Source organism: Geotrypetes seraphini, chromosome 12, assembly GCF_902459505.1.
Source record: "Geotrypetes seraphini chromosome 12, aGeoSer1.1, whole genome shotgun sequence".
Classification (NCBI taxonomy): domain Eukaryota; kingdom Metazoa; phylum Chordata; class Amphibia; order Gymnophiona; family Dermophiidae; genus Geotrypetes; species Geotrypetes seraphini.
Genome location: NC_047095.1, coordinates 47,120,520 through 47,136,490, shown reverse-complemented (window position 1 = coordinate 47,136,490; position 15,971 = coordinate 47,120,520). Strand labels below are relative to the sequence as shown.

General features: G+C 40.4%; 1 protein-coding gene across 3 annotated transcripts in view; it reads left to right on the top strand.

Moving 5' to 3' along the window:
* Positions 1-15,971, top strand: part of RAVER2 (ribonucleoprotein, PTB binding 2) — a 95,723-nt gene that overhangs the window by 36,405 nt on the left and 43,347 nt on the right. For 2 of the 3 annotated variants that reach the window (XM_033916287.1, XM_033916285.1), the window contains exon 6: positions 5,596-5,672. In XM_033916287.1, the coding sequence (XP_033772178.1) occupies positions 5,596-5,672 (77 nt within the window). The remainder of the gene's footprint in view (positions 1-5,595; positions 5,673-15,971) is intronic. The other variant, XM_033916286.1, reaches the window with a different exon arrangement.

The following is a 15,971-nucleotide window of genomic DNA, read 5'->3' as shown; positions in this document are numbered from 1 at the left end:
AATGGCCTCTCACTCTTTCAGCTTCAATCTTTCAATATGAAAACTGCTTTTTTGGGGCAGTTTTCAGTTGCCCTGAGGGTCTCCCTCCTCCAGAAACCCCTTTCTAGCATTTTTGGAGTTTGGGCGTTTTCAGCTGTTTTTTGGCACCAACATGCTGCCGTGCTGGCTATCTTGGATTTCCCGATTTTATTTTAAAGTCCTCCATCTACCTCAAAAGCCATCACTTGGCCTTTAAAATCAATGGTAATGGACTTCTTGGACCTATTTTACACCCATATCATGCTAGTTTTGGCTGGATGGTCAACTGAGGAGTGTCCATGCGCCACGGAACATGTGAGGAGGTGTGGGAGCTTTGGGCTTAGCCCCCTTTGAGGTCTCTAGGGCTCAGGAGCTGCCTGGGGTCTCACGTCTTTGGGGAAAACCTCCCTCAGAACCTTGAGACTTGCAGCTTGGTGAATCGCAGGGGCATAGATGCCACAGAGCCCAAAAGAAGGAAGATGGAGTCCCCTAAGGGGGTCTTAGGACTGACTCGTCAGGGTTTCACTCCTGATTTTGTGAGTCTCATGTGGAAAGGTTATCTAAGCTGCCAAGATTCTCCTATGCTGCCTGGAGATTCCCTAGAGGCCACAGAAGAGGGTTTTTCCCTTGCTGAGCATGATCCCCATGAAATAGGATACTGTTCAGGATGGGATGGGCTTTCCAAAATTAGATTATTCTGTATCGCTTGGTAGACTGGTATAGTCCTTACAAATGGGTAATATGCCTCACTGCTACCAGCAGGTGGAGACTGAGATCAAACTTGTATATCAGTTTAACATGCCCCTCTTGCTATTCCAGTTTTCCTCAGTTTCCGGTAGCAGGTGGTAAGGCTTTTCAGCTCCCCTCTTAGCACTGTTGGAACTTTGTGGACTCCTGGTTCTTCTTTTTGTGCCAGATAGAGCTTGGGCGCCTTCTGTTTGGGGATCTGTCCAACCTTGGAGGTGTTAATCCGGTGGGTCTTGTGCTGGGTCCCTCCTCCCACCTCCCCATATTTTTGTAGTACACCTCAGCAGGTGGCCTGGCCCTTTGGTTGGTCAGCCCTTCAGCTTTGAGAGCCGTGGAGTCTGTTCTGACTAAGTAAAAAGAAATAACAAAAAAATCTTGAGGTATGCTTTTCTAAAGGGGTCATTTCCCTTTATGACTGCCTCTTTTTTTTTCTGTTTTTTCTCAACTAACCGACACTTTCTTTACAGCTAGGGCGGTTTTCAACACAATGAGCTCTTATAAAGGGAAAAAGAGCTCCTTGTGCTCCAAGCGCGAGGTATTCATGATCAGCCTGTGCAAGCGTTGTGCAGGCTGGAGTGGTGGGGAAGCCTCGTCGGCAGCGGATGCTGGCAACCATGGCATCCTGCCACATGTGCCTAGCGGTTCGGCTTCGGATCGTGGGGAAGCCCGGGCTTCCCCCGACGCCCATGCAGGGGGTTCCCCAGCCGCCAACATTCAGGGAGCACAGGATTCCCTTACCGCCGGTTCGACTGGGTGATTCCCTTTTCGCGTCAGTCGGTTCCTCGGCCTCAGCGTTGGAAAGTCCCTGGCTTTTCAGACACGACAGGCTTCAGGAGCTCAGATTTTGGCGAGAACCTCCTTATTTATTTCAGCTACCTCAGGTGACCTTTCCCCTGTTTTGGAAATTCAGGGTCAAGGTATGTTGGGGTCCCCTGCTGAGGCAAGGAGTCCCTTGGGGCCGCCGGGGGTCTTTCCCCCTGAATTATGTTAGCACTTTGTGAAGCTTATGTGCTGGCGGCAGAAGGTTCCGTGTCCACTCGGGTTGGGGGGGGGGGGGGGGGAGTGTTTCTCCTCGACATCTTCCCCCCTCGACGTCTTCCCCGGTGCGGCCCCACACAGCGGCGGTTTTGCCCTCTTCTGCTACTCTCTCATCCAAACCTCTGAGGGTCTCTTGGGATGAGGATTTTTTTTCCCCAGAGGAGTACAAGGTGATTGATAAGGACATGGACCCTTGGGGAGAATCCCAGGATCTTCTTGGGAGGCCGGATTCTGCTGGTGAGGGGTTCAAGCACCCCCCAGCCAGCGAAGATGCGTCTGTGGTGCGCATTTTTCAGCGGGAAGAGCTCCATGAGTTAATCCCTCGGGTCTCCTCGATTTTGTACTTTGAGGACCCCTTGTCAGAGCCCCTGCGTACGGTAGACCCTTTGCTTAAGAGGATTTGCTCTGCTTCCCGCTCTTTTACTATGCTTCAGGATATTTGGGACATCATTCTCACACAGTGGCAGGTGCCGGAAGCCCCTATTCACTTTGCGCGCTCAATGGCCCGCCTGTATCCCATTCCGGCATGGGATATGGATGCTCTGAAGTCACCTGTAGTGGATGTGGTGGTCTCGGCCATCTCTAAGCAGCATACCGTGCCTGTTGAGGGTGGTGCAGCCTTGAAGAACCCAGAAGAGCTTAAGTTGGAGTCCCTCCTTAAACAGAGTTTTGATGCGACGGCTCTATCAGTCCAGGCAGCTATGTGTGGCGGGCTGGTAGCTCGGGCATGTTTTCATTGGGCCCAGCATGTACTTGATGATAAATCTGAGAATTGGGACTTGCTAAGGCAAGCAGTTGCCAAAACTGAATTGGGTGCTTCTTATCTCTCGGATGCCATGTATGACCTCTTGCGAGCTTCTGCCAAGTCTCTGGCCTTAGGAGTGGCAGCATGCCGTACCTTGTGGCTTAGTGCTTGGTCGGTGGATTCGGCTAAGTTGCCGAAGTTTCCTTTTAAAGGATCTTTCTTGTTTGGTGAGGATCTGGACAAGTTGGTTCAGACTCACTGATTCTAAAGTGCCTCTTTGAAAACCTGCAGAATATAAATGATAATTAACATTTTCTCTGCGTACAGTGTACTTTGTGTTTTTAAAATTTTATTGTTGGTAGATCATTTTGACTTGGCCACGAAGGTAAGGGGGAGGGAGGGAGGGAGGGGAGCTGCTGAAAGACATCTAGTAATCCTTGCAGGCTTGACTGTGCAGGGAGTTATTTTTATAAAATCATATTTTCTTATCTGACTGGCATTATTTAGACTTTAATTTCTATGAATGAAAAGGATATAAAATTGCTTGCTTGTTTTTATGTGTGTGCGCTGAAAGACAGTGGAGAGAGAGTGGGCTGAGGACGCTGAAGGGAAATGGGGAAGAGAGTGGGGAGAAGACGCTGATTTATAAATTGACAATTGTACAGAATATTGTTTCTTTTTATACTTTAATAAGTTCAAGATAAAACAATTCAAGGCTTGTGTGGTTTGGAATCAGGTGGCTTGCGGGGATGGGGACCGAGCTTATGGGGATTAGTCCAATAAAATGGTATTTTCTTATTTCTCATTTGTTTTATTTTTATTAATTTGTAAAGTGGTGATTGTTATGTATCAGTTTTTTCAAATTTACATCTACTGTCTTTATATTTTGCACAGTATTAGAGGACAGGTATTACTGTTTTTGTGGTGTTGTAGTGCTGCATTGTATGCAGAGTCTGGTTTCTTGGCAGTTCAGTTTAACTTTTGTCTACACATTTCTATTTTTAGTTTGTGATTATTCCATATTGGGCGAGGGTGTATCTGTCTGTGTGTATGAAAGGGACATGGCTTTCTGATAGCATCGACTGTACAGGATCAATTGACTGTAAAGGATCTGGCTTGTTTAGTTTTACAATGTATGTATTGGTGTTCTAGTGCTCACTGAAGTGTTTAAGATGCTGCCTTTTTGTAGGTACACTCTCTTGTTGTGCGATATGTGGATTATTACTAAAAATCATATTTTTCATATAGATGGGCCCCGGGTGTCGCATATGCTAGGTACACCACTGGCTCAGGCCTCCCGTATGACCCTCTGTTCCATCTTGGGATCTGAATCTGGTTGTGTCTGTTCTGGTGCGCTCTCCTTTTGACCCATTGGGCAATTGCTCTTTAAAGGACATTACTCTTAAGGCGTTTTTCTTGGTGGCCATTACTTCATCTAGATGTGTTTCTAAGCTGCAGGCTTTCTCTTGTAGGGCTCCCTTCTTGGAATTTTCTAGGGAGAGGGTTGTCTTGAGGCCTATTCCTTCCTTTCTGCTAAGTGGCTTCTCCTTTTCATGCCAATCAATCTGTAGTCCTCCTGGTGTCGGGTTGTTGGGAGGGCTCTTCTGAGCAGAGACAGCTGCACAAGTTGGATGTCAGTCGGGTCCTTTGCTCTTATGTGCAGAGGACCCAGGAGATGAGGAAATCAGATCATCTCTTTGTCCTTCTAGCGGGTCCTCGTAAGGGGGATGGCGCTTCTAAGGCTACTATTGCACACTGGATCAAGGAGACTATTACTTCCACTTATCTTCTGAAGAAGAAGCCTGTTCCCGACTTTCTCAAGGCTCATTCCACTAGGGGTCAGGCAGCTTCTTGGGCTGAGTCTTCTCTAGTGCCTCCAGTGGATATTTGCAAGGCTGCAGTTTGGTCTTCTCTGCATTCCTTTGTCAGACACTACCGTTTGGATGTTCATGCGCATCGAGACGCGGTATTTGGTGAGTGAATGTGTTCTGGTGTCAGCCCTTCAAGGGTTCCACCCTTGCTGGGTACTGCTTTGGTACGTCCCATTCATAAGGACTATATCAGTCTATCAAGCGACACAGAAGGAGAAATTAGGTTCTTACCTGCTAATTTTCTTTCTGTTAGCTTGTAGACTGGTATAGTCTCCCACCCTGTCTGTCTTTGTGCGGTGTTTGCAGGTTCTAGCTCGCTTGCAGATTTCTAATTTTTCTGCAGGTTCTGCTGTTAGGGATGTTTTACTTCTAGGATCAAGTTAAATACATGTTCCAACAGTTGTTTACAGATGCTTGTTGTTTTCTTACACTCTGTTTGGAGTGTCATTTACTGTTTTTTTTTTGGTATGTGTGTTTTGTTTTGTTTTCCATTTAAGAAATTTCATAGGTTCTGCTTGGCTATTCGGCAAACTGGAGTAGCAAGAGGGGCATGCTATACTGATATAAAAGTTTGATCTCAGTCTTCACCTGCTGGTAGCAGTGAGGCATATTACCCATTCGTAAGGACTATACCAGTCTACAAGCTAACAGAAAGAAAATTAGCAGGTAAGAACCTAATTTCTCCTTTAGTAGTAAGCTATTGCATAGCTTAGGTTTACTTGGGAAGAATATGTCACAAATCTTTTTTTATTTTTTTATTTTTTTTTTTTTTAGAAAGTAGCAAACAAAATTGCAAACCCATAGAGTTGAAACTGTTCAGCCATGAACTCTAATATTTCATTTTTCTGGTTGTTTTCTGAGCATTAGGAAACAAGAGAGTTGTTAGTGTGTTCCTTAAAATAATAATGAAAAACAATTACCGCATTGCCTATGAAAATAATTATAATTGCACAATAAATGCATTATGTTTGTTTGGTGTTTAGCGAAAAGTGCTGTTTGTAACCCTCTGTTTCAGAAATCTTTGTTAGGAATTTAGTCTGATTTTTGATTTTGCATTGTATGTTTATTTTTGTGTGGTGATAATTCTATTTGTAACGCGCCTCAAACTCCACTTTCTGAGGATTTTGCGGGATAAAAGATTACATATAACTAATTTCTTGTTTGGCCCATTTCTAGCAGTGCCCCCGGGGATACCTCGCTTTTTAAATCCAGCTCTCAACCCTGCCATTTTACAACTGAATGATGTCCACCAGGTAAACAAGTGATTATTTGGAATTAATGGTGACTGATAGAAACATTGTATAGTACTTTTAATTCTGTATTCAACATTTTTTTTGGTTTTAAGAAATATATAGTTAAGCAGCTCACTAAAATCTTGCTTGTACCATGATCAAGGCATTGGGTCCTTTTTAAGTGCTTCATCCATGCAACTCCCCATTTAGAGCTGATCTCTTTTGAATGATGTGTGCAGAGTGCCTTGAGCTTGGTTATAGCCTTTTATTGGAGTAGGGTGCTGTGAACCACCTGCCTATAGTTCCTATAGAACCTTCATTCTTTCTTAAGCAGGTGACTGAGGAGGTGGGTCACAGCACCAAGATCTGTAAAGGCTACTGATTGTCCCAAAAGCAGCAAAGCCCAGGATCAGAGAATGATGTGGTGGGGGGGGGGGGGGGGGGTGAAAATTTGACCCCCCATCCCTGCAAACTGTCTGATCCTATCCGCACAAGCCTTGAATACAGTTCCCATCTCTAATTGACCAGACTAGGATGGCACCCAGCTAGGATCCATATATCAACGAAGTAATATCTTATAATGCATTTCCCTGAATTACACACACTCAGCCAAATGAGTTCCTTTTTAAAGCCCACTCCAAGGAATTATCTTGAGTATCATCCAGTATACCATCTTGCACCCTTTTTGGTTTAACTTGTGAGAAAAGAGCTTATCTGTATTTCTTCATAAAAGCAGCATAATATTTCCAAATGAGCCCTTTGTGAGGTTTTTTTTGTTGTTGTTTTTTTTTAATGTCGCCTTTACTGTCTGCATGAGCCAGTCAACACTAGGTCACTGACAGGAAAGGCTGCATTTTAGCACTGAGCTGCAGATTGCTGCTGAGATTTTAACTAAGCAGTAATGAACATGCTTCTTGCTTACAGCATGCCATGGTATTTTTGTAGCAGATTAGGCTCTACCATGAGGTTTTCTGCATGAGCCCTGAGTGAAGTAGGAGATAGTCCCATTATGTCTGTCTTAGTCTAAAGCGGGGATCTCAAAGTCCCTCCTTGAGGGCCGTAATCCAACCAGGTTTTCAGGATTTCCCCAATGAATATGCATTGAAAGCAGTGCATGCACATAGATCTCATGCATATTCATTGGGGAAATCCGACTGGATTGCGGCCCTCAAGGAAGGGACTTTGAGACCTCTGGTCTAAAGCAACTAAAGGTTAGAATAAATTACAGTACCAAAGGGAATAGAGTGAGAAAAGGGTGTGGAGCAAGGGATTATAAGCATAGTTAAAAATGACCTGTGTGTGTGTGTTTAGATAGGCTTTCCTGAAACTGAGATTCATGCTCTACTCTTGATCTAACAGGATTGTAGCAGTGGCATTCCTATGTAGGGAGCAATTCTTGGTCTCCCCCAACCCCTGTAGCAGTGGCTTCCCTATGTAGGGAGGGATTCGTGGTCTCCCACAATCCCCTATTTGGTCAACTATTTGCAGGGCAAATATGAATAGAAAAATTGTTAGCTGTATTCAACACTTTTCAGGCACGGGAACTGCAAGGATGATTTTGCTATATTTTTAGTAGAGTAATTTTTACATCTTCACTCTGTGGAGTATATGGGGAGTTCTTTTGTTTCCAGAAGGAAAAAAGGTTCTGCACTATTGAAGGAAAAGAAACATTCTGTACGACACAGATAGCAGTGTGGAATTCATATGGATAGAAATTCCTTGTGTGAAGGGAAATAATATAAAGGTCAGAATGAGCAGATAGATGAAGAAATGTTTTCAGAGATTAGGAAAGTTGGCAGATTGGGCAACAGTATAATAATGTGTGATTTCAACTACCCCAACATTGACTGGATTAATGTTACATCAGGGAGTGCTAGGGAGGTAAAATTCCTAGACATTATAAAAGACTGCTTCTTGCCTTTTTTTTGGTCAATTTGAGGAGGACGGCCTGTCTGTTTAGGCCAGGGGTAGGCAATTCTGGTCCTCGAGAGCCGGAGCCAGGTCAGGTTTTTAGGATATCCACAATGAATATGTATGAGATGGATTTGCGTGCACTCTCTCCTTGAGATGCAAATCTATCTCATGCATATTTATTGTGGGTATCCTGAAAACCTGACCTGGCTCCGGCTCTTGACGACTGAAATTGCCTACCACTGGTTTAGGCGTTGAATCAGGTGCTGTGCTTTCTCGCTCTGCCCAGGTCGTGGGAGCCATTATGTGCTCAATGGGCTCCGGAGTTGGGCCTGTGGCCAGTTGATTTAGATATGGTATGTCTTATTAAACTTATCCCGACCCTTTCTGTCTCGGGAGTGTCTGTTTCGGGTGCTACATCACGCATATCTTACACGGGTTCAATCATTTCACTCTGGTCTCGCAGAGTCAGCACAGTGTGAGAAATGTACTGGTGCTCCTAAGTCCTAATTCCATGCTTTTTGGAGTTGTCCAGCAGTCGGGGCTTTCTGGAGACGAGTGGTCCGCTATTTGGAGCTTCAGTTAGGCCGTTTTATACCTCTCACTCTGGTGGGGTTTCTTTTAGATAAATATGAGGCTTTTCGTGTTCCCCCTGGTGTTAGCCGGCTTTTTTTATTTATTTATTTTTGCAAAAGGCAGGGTTGGTGGCTAAGAGAATTATTTTGGGGGAGTGGGTTTCGCATCGCGCTCCTTATTGGGCTTGGCGTAACCATTTGCATGCTTTGATGTTGCTTGAGAGGGGTCGGGTGCATCGTTCCTTGTGACAGTCTAAGGTGTGTGTTTTGGTTTTTGTTTTTTTGCAGGTATGGGGTCTTTATATATACTCCTTGTCTCATAGAACCTGTAGTATGATCCATAACACCTGTTTAATTTGCCTTGAGCGGTGAGGGGTTGGTGGCCTTTGGATGGCCTTTCCCCAGCTTGGTATTTTATTTGTTTGCCTTGATTTGAGTCTTTGGCCATGCGAATTTTTTTTTTTTTTTTTTTGGGGGGGTGGGGGGAAGGTCCTATGCATTGTCTTATGGAGTCCAGGGCTTGCTCTTTAATGGCTACCTTATTGCTAGTTACTCCTTTTCATTGTGCCTGCAGCATGTTTCTTAATGTCATCTCTTCTGCTGGGTTCTTCTGGCAGCTACTTCCTTATTTGTATATTCTGGTTCATTGTTGTGAGGGGCAGGATATAGGGGTGGGGTGGGGGTGGGTTATTGGGACAGGGGTATCATTGCTGTATAGTGTGGTTTGTTTGTTTTTTGTTTTTGTTTTTGAACCAATGTATCTTCTATTGTATTCATTGTCTTCTTTTTGGCTTGTTCAATAAAAAATTGGTTCAACTAAATGACTGCTTCTTGGAGCAACTGGTCCAGGAACTGACAAGAGGGGGATCTATTTTAGATTTGGGCCTTAGTTACCTTCCATACTATATCCTGCATTCCATTGTGTTGGGTCTACTGGGAGACAGTGATCATAACATGATCAAATTTGAGTTGATAGTTGGAGTGACGTTACTAAAGAAATCTACTGTATTGGTATTTAATTTTCACAAGGGCAACTACGATAAAATGAGGAAAATGGTTAAAAGAAACAAAAAGGGTCTATGGCAAAGGTCAGAAGTGTAAACCAGGCATAGATGTTGTTTAAAAATACTATCATGGAAGCCCAGACCAGATGTGCTCCACATATTAAAAAAAAGTGGAAAAAGGAGAAAACGAGAGCTGATGTGGTTAAAATATGAAGTGAAAGAGGCTATTAACAGCCAAGAAAACATCCTTTAAAAAATGGAAAAAGGATCCCAATGAAGAAAATAAGAAGACATAAGCACTGGCAAATTAGATGCAAAACATTGATAAAGAAAGCTAAACAAGAATATGAAGAACTTGGCCAAAGGGGCAAAAAGCTCATAGTAACAATTTTTTTTAAGTATATCAAAAGCAGAAAACCTGCTAGGGAATCCGTGGGACTGTTGGATGGTCAAGGAGTAAAATGTGCCCTCAGAGAGGATAAGGCCATAGCAGAGAGACTGAATGAATTCTTTGCTTCAGTCTTTATTGAAGAAGGTGCAAGAAATCTTTTAGAACTGGAAATGGTTTTCAAGGGTGAAAAATCTTGGTGAACCTGGAAGATGTACTAAGCTAAGTCGACAAGTTAGAGTGATAAATCACTTGGACCGGATGGTATATATCCCAGGTTACTAAAGGATCTCAAACATGAAATTGCTGATTTGTTGTTGTTAAAATAGTCTGTCATACCTGAAGATTGAGGGTGGCCAGTGTTATGTTGATTTTTAGAAATTGTTCCAGGGGAGATCCAGGGACCAGCCTGACCTTAGTGCTGGGCAAAATAGTGGAAACAATTATAAAAAATAAAATTGTGGAACATGTAGACAAACATTATTTAATAACAGTCAGCATGGGTTCAGCTGAGGGAGGTCTTGCCTTACAAATTTGCTTGACTTCTTTGAAGGTGTGAATAAACATGTGGATAAAGGCGAGCCGGTTGATTTGTTTTTAGATTTCCAGAAAGCTTTTGATAAGTTCCTGAGAAAATTAGAGTCGTGGGTTAAGAGGCAATGTTCAATTGTGCATTAAGAATTGTTTGTCGTTAGGGTTAGATAATTTGGTACAATCCTGTGCGTTTAAGGATAAATGGCAGATTCTTCATTTTAATGATCAGGAATTTTCCTTCTGCTCCCAGGTTCACAAATCATTTTCGCAAATTTTGTATCGGATAAGTTAGTACAGCAGATAACAAAAGCCGTCATAGATCCAATTATTTTGTCAGATCATGGTGGAGTTTGGATTGAATTTAAGTTTGCTGATCAAGATTCCAGTAGACCTGTGTGGAGATTTAATAATACATTGCTTGCAGAGTCAAACGTTCTTGAAGAATTCCAATTAAAAATAAATGAATATTTTTTTCAAATTAATACCTCGGAGGAAATCTCATTAGAGACCTTGTGGGATGCTTTCAAAGCTGTCTGAGCCAAAAATCACCTCTAGAACTAGCCACCGAAGTGGTATATGTTTAACTATCAACTATCTAGAGGTGATTTTTGGCTCAGACATTTTTCAGCACACCTTTTTTGTATTTGATGCTTTCAAAGCTACCATGAGGGAGCAAATAATTTCCTATTTGGTACATATTAGGAAGCATCTTAAAAAGGAATTTATTGATCTGGAACAAAATATTAAAGACTTGGAGTCACAATTGGCCTCAAAATGGGAACAATCTACTTTATAGGCTCTTTTTTTAAAACTAAATATAAATACAGTGAGATTTCCTCTAGAGTTGCACGGGGACAGAAATCCCACCTGTCCCTGTGAGGAATCCCCTCCGTCCCTCCTGTCCCTATAAACTTCAGAAATAGTTATTTCATTTAATTATGCTACTGAATTAAAGGCTCTGGTAGAGACCCATTTACAAATAAGCAAAGAGACTTTATTAATGTGGAAATATTAATTGAGAAGAATACATACTTTGTAAATGGGTTTCTACCAGAGCCTCTAATGTAAATCTAAAATATAAATATTCAGCTGATGAGAACCCCCAAGCTGTCAGCTGAGGACTTCATTTGCAGTTGGCCGGGGGTCCCTTTTGCCAAGCTTGGCAGACAGCAGTAGCATCCCTGAGTCACAGATGCTGGCACCTCAGTTGCTCATGGATGCTGCCAGCGTCTGCTGCTTTTTGTGTAGGGGAGTTCTGGCCATCTCTGGAGGAGGTCCTCTGCTGGCGGTGCTTGGGGATCCCTACCAATCACAGCAAGGGTCAGCAAGTACTTCAATACTGTAGAAATAAAACCAGAAATGCATTTCCTTTTCTTTTGAAAACAATACAAAGACATGTTAACAGATGTTCCAGTAGAGAAATCCACTTAGCAATCCTTATGGCTAAACTCCAAGGTTCAAATAGGAGATCTGGGATCTTTTGGAAGCATTGGATGCAGGCAGGCATTTGTACATTAGATGAAGATATATCTAATGGGAAACTGCTGGATTTTTCACGACTGCAACAATCATTCAGTATTGTAAAGTCTCAAAATTATAAGTGGTTGCAGTTGAAGCAAGCCATTCAGAGTGGGTTCCCTTATTGGCAGAACCTCAAAAATCATTATGGCTTGCAGGTCCTGTGCTTCCAAACAGATTTGTTAGGGCATCAGGCTGCCCGGTGGTATCCCATCCAAGGGAGGAGTCCGAGGCGTCTGAGCCAATCGGGACCTTAAGACCCTACCCGTGCATCATATGATGCACCGGGGAGTGATCTAAGGCTCAGTGTCGTTGCAGAGGAGCAAGAGATGTTTTTCAGTACCTCCTGCTCCCAACGTCAAGGTACAGGGTCACAGGGGCCTAGACGGGGGGGGGGGGGGGAGGGCTCCAGTGGCAGGAGGGAGCAGGTGGGCGCCTTCGGGACAGGAGGGAGTGGGCATCCCTCCTGCCATCTTTTGGTGCCATCTTTTGGGAGTTCTAGCACGCTGGGGAGGGATTTTTAATTGGACAGATGGCACGCAAAACATCTATTCCATAAAAAACAAAGCAGAAACCCTAACATTAGTGACAGGGAAAGCAGCCTCCTGTCACTGCTGTTAGGGCTCTGTATTGTTAATCGCTCACTGAGCAATTGAGTTGGTGGGTTTGCATGCAAATGATTTGCACCTCTGTTCAAATCATTTGCATGCAAACTTACTAGTGAATAGATCGCTGTTGGTTAATCGGCCAGAGAATCGGCCAACAGCGTGAGTCGCTATCGTTAGTGAATCTAGCCCTTAGTTCTTGGAGACAAACTGTCTGATTTCTTTTGTTGTTCTTAAGCACTGATCTTAAAAAATGTAAACTAAGCCCAAAAGGTAAGAGTCATTCAGTCTTATCTACACTGATATCTACAATTATTCAAGGAGCAAACCGTATACTACAAAACAAAAATAAACCAAGCTAAAATGCAATATTATTCTGATAAAATATTTAAAGCCAAAAACCCATCGGTATTATACACAATATTAAATAGAATAACAATCTCAAATGACAAAGAGAAATTAAATGCGATTAGTAATACCATCACCGCCCAAGAACTAGCAGATCATTTCTCTGAGAAAATCAAAACTATTAGAAAAACTTTTATAGTAAATCAGCAAGTCACCTTTGATCAGGGGCAGACCAATTCAGATTCTTTAACTTCCAGATGCTCTAAATTTAAACTTCCAAGCCTAAAAGATATTGAGATGATTTTCAAATCCATTAATACTAAGAGTTCAAAAGCGGATTTAATTCCTCCCTTCATTTTAAAACACTATTTTCATATTTTTGGACCATTCATTCATACATTAATTACTGAGAGCCTGACCCAAAGTATAGTCCCAAAAGATTGGAAAAAATCAATAGTTCGTCCCATCATAAAAGATAAAAACACTAGTTATAATGATCCAACTAATTACAGACCTATAGCCAATATTCCCTTCTTGGCAAAATTAACTGAAAAGATAGTCTTTAATCAAATTTCTGATTTTGTGGAAAAAACCAATGTTCTTCATCCCAATCAAACGGGTTTCAGAGAACACCACAGTACTGAACTAGCATTGATAGGTATGACTACTTCCATCCAATATTTCCTTGACCACCATCAAACAACTTTACTAATCTCACTTGATCTCTCTACGGCTTTTGACACAATCGACTATCAACTTCTTATAGACAGACTTCAATCTATTGGGATCACTGATCAAATTCTTTCATGGTTTATTTCTTATTTTACAGATCGTTCTTCCTCTGTCCTCTTTAAGGACTCAAAATCTAAATTTACATCAACTACTTTCGGGGTTCCTCAAGGGTCTATTCTCTCTCCATTATTATTTAATATTTTTCTTGCTCCTTTAATTACCTTGTGTCAGTCTGTAGGTTTTCAAGTTTTCGCATACGCAGATGATATTCAACTCCTGCATCCAATAGACACTAACAAAATATCTGACATTCATGTGATCAGTGAGAAACTTGACCAGGTTCATCAATGGCTAAATACAAATAAATTGGCTCTTAATATTAAAAAAACAAACGTGATGCTATTTCCATGGAAAGAAACTCCCACACTCATTGCTCCTCTCACCATAAAAAATGTTCCATTACAAATAGTTAATAATACAAAAATTTTAGGGGTAATTTTCGATTCCAAACTGAATTTCCACGATCACATTAGTAATACCGTCAAAGGTGGCTTGGAGCGCGCACGATATGGCAGCTTAACCGCAGAGCTCCCGAGTCCCAGGCAACAACTGAATAAAATAAAACTATTTATTTACTTGTCCGACTTAAAAATAATAAAAATCAACGGCGGAAATGGCAGCGATAAGGCAAGGAAAAAATGAAAAACCTTGTACTTCGGGAGTGTCGGCAAAAAGGTCAAAGGTAACCCCTGTATCGCCGTCCAGCGTACCAATCCCGCTGGAAGCAGATGAAATTAATGAAAAAGCTGACATCATGGCGGAATTATTTAAAATCAAAATAATGCTGACTGATAATGCCAACAAATTATCAGAAGTGAAGGAAGAGTTGATTAACCTGAAACAAGAAATCCAAACTGACAGACAAAGAATGTCTGTGATGGAGGAAAGAATCTGTCAGTTGGAAACTTTCACACAAAAGTGTGAAGAGGAAAAGAAAAATGTAACAGCCTTAAAAAATCAACTAATTGATATGGAGAATCGAGGAAAAAGAAAGAATATTAGAATCCTTGGCTTAGCTGAAAATATTGAAGGAGAAAACCCTATACAGTTCTTGGAAAATCTTTTGCCTAAACTGCTGCAGCTGAATTCTAAATGGCCGTTGGAGATAGAACGTGCCCACAGAATCCCCACAAGAAAACAAACAAACCAGACAGCTCCTAGACCTCTGATCTTCAAAGTATTAAGATACCAACAAGCATTTGAGATCTTAAAAGTGGCAAAAGCAAATAAAAACCTAAACTATAAAGGATCTAAACTGATTTTTGTTCTTGACTTTGCTAAAGATACTGCAAATATAAGGAAACAATTCCTTACATTCAGACAACAATTAAAAGAAAAGGGCTACATGTATGGTCTTTACTATCCGTCTACAATGAGAATTTCTACAGGAAATAAATCTATGTATTTTCAAGATCCTGCTAAACTGAAAGAATTTTTGACACAAGAAGAACCAATGTCTACATAATAAAGCAGAATAAAGCAAATTTATCTAATGAAAATAGATGGAAATAAAGAAAGAAAAAAGAAGAGGAACTAATGTCTACATATAATCAGAATAAAATGGAAGTTTCATCTGAAGAAAGGATATAGAAAATGCAAGATAAAATAAGAATGACAATTTTTGATTCAAATTTTATTACAATATATTGAATTTTATGACTTAAATTAATTGATTTTATTCCATCCATTTAAAAAAAAAATATTTTATAATTTTTGATTCAATTATTATTAATATATTGGATGTTATGATAAATTTACATTATAATTGAATTGAATACTATTATAGAATTATTGCATATATATTTAATACTGCTATTATTAATTGGAAAAAAAAATTATTTTAGATTTGATTAAATGAGTGTGGAAATTATTATAACATAGATATTTAATTCCTATACATATTAGGTTATTATAAATGATGATGTTTAAAAATGTTATTATTACAATATGATATATGGAATTAGAATTATATTTTACATATATTAAATTTATTGTAGGGAGAATATATTATTTTTATCTAAGACTTGAAAATATTAAGATGATTTATCCAATTATAATTTATATGAATTACTACATCTATATTTAATTCTGCTAATATTAATGGAAAAATTTTTTTGGATTCGGTTAAATGAATGGGAAATTATTATAACATAGGTATTAATTATAAAATCTTTTTGATATAAATATTTATCTATACATATTACGATACTATAAATGATGATTTTCAAATATATAAAATGATTTACTAAAATATTTATTATTATATATATTATATATATAGGAATAGATATATCTAATTTGAATATATGAAATTAGAACTATATATGAAATATATTTAATTTATTGAAGGGGTAATATATTATTTATATCTAAGACTTGAAAAGATTAATATGATTTATCAAATTAAATTTGATATGAACTATAATATACAAGGGGATTTAATGAAGGTTTAAATGAATAATAAGGTGGATAAAGAAATATGAAATGTATTGAATTAGAGAATATTTTTATGAATGATTAGTTGCCTGGGGGAGGGGATTTAGGTTTTGCATGACCAATGTGTGTTCCAGGACAAACATTGATAGTGGGAGGGTCGGGAGGGAAAATAGAGGGTGGGAATGGGAATCAATATATATTAATTGTGC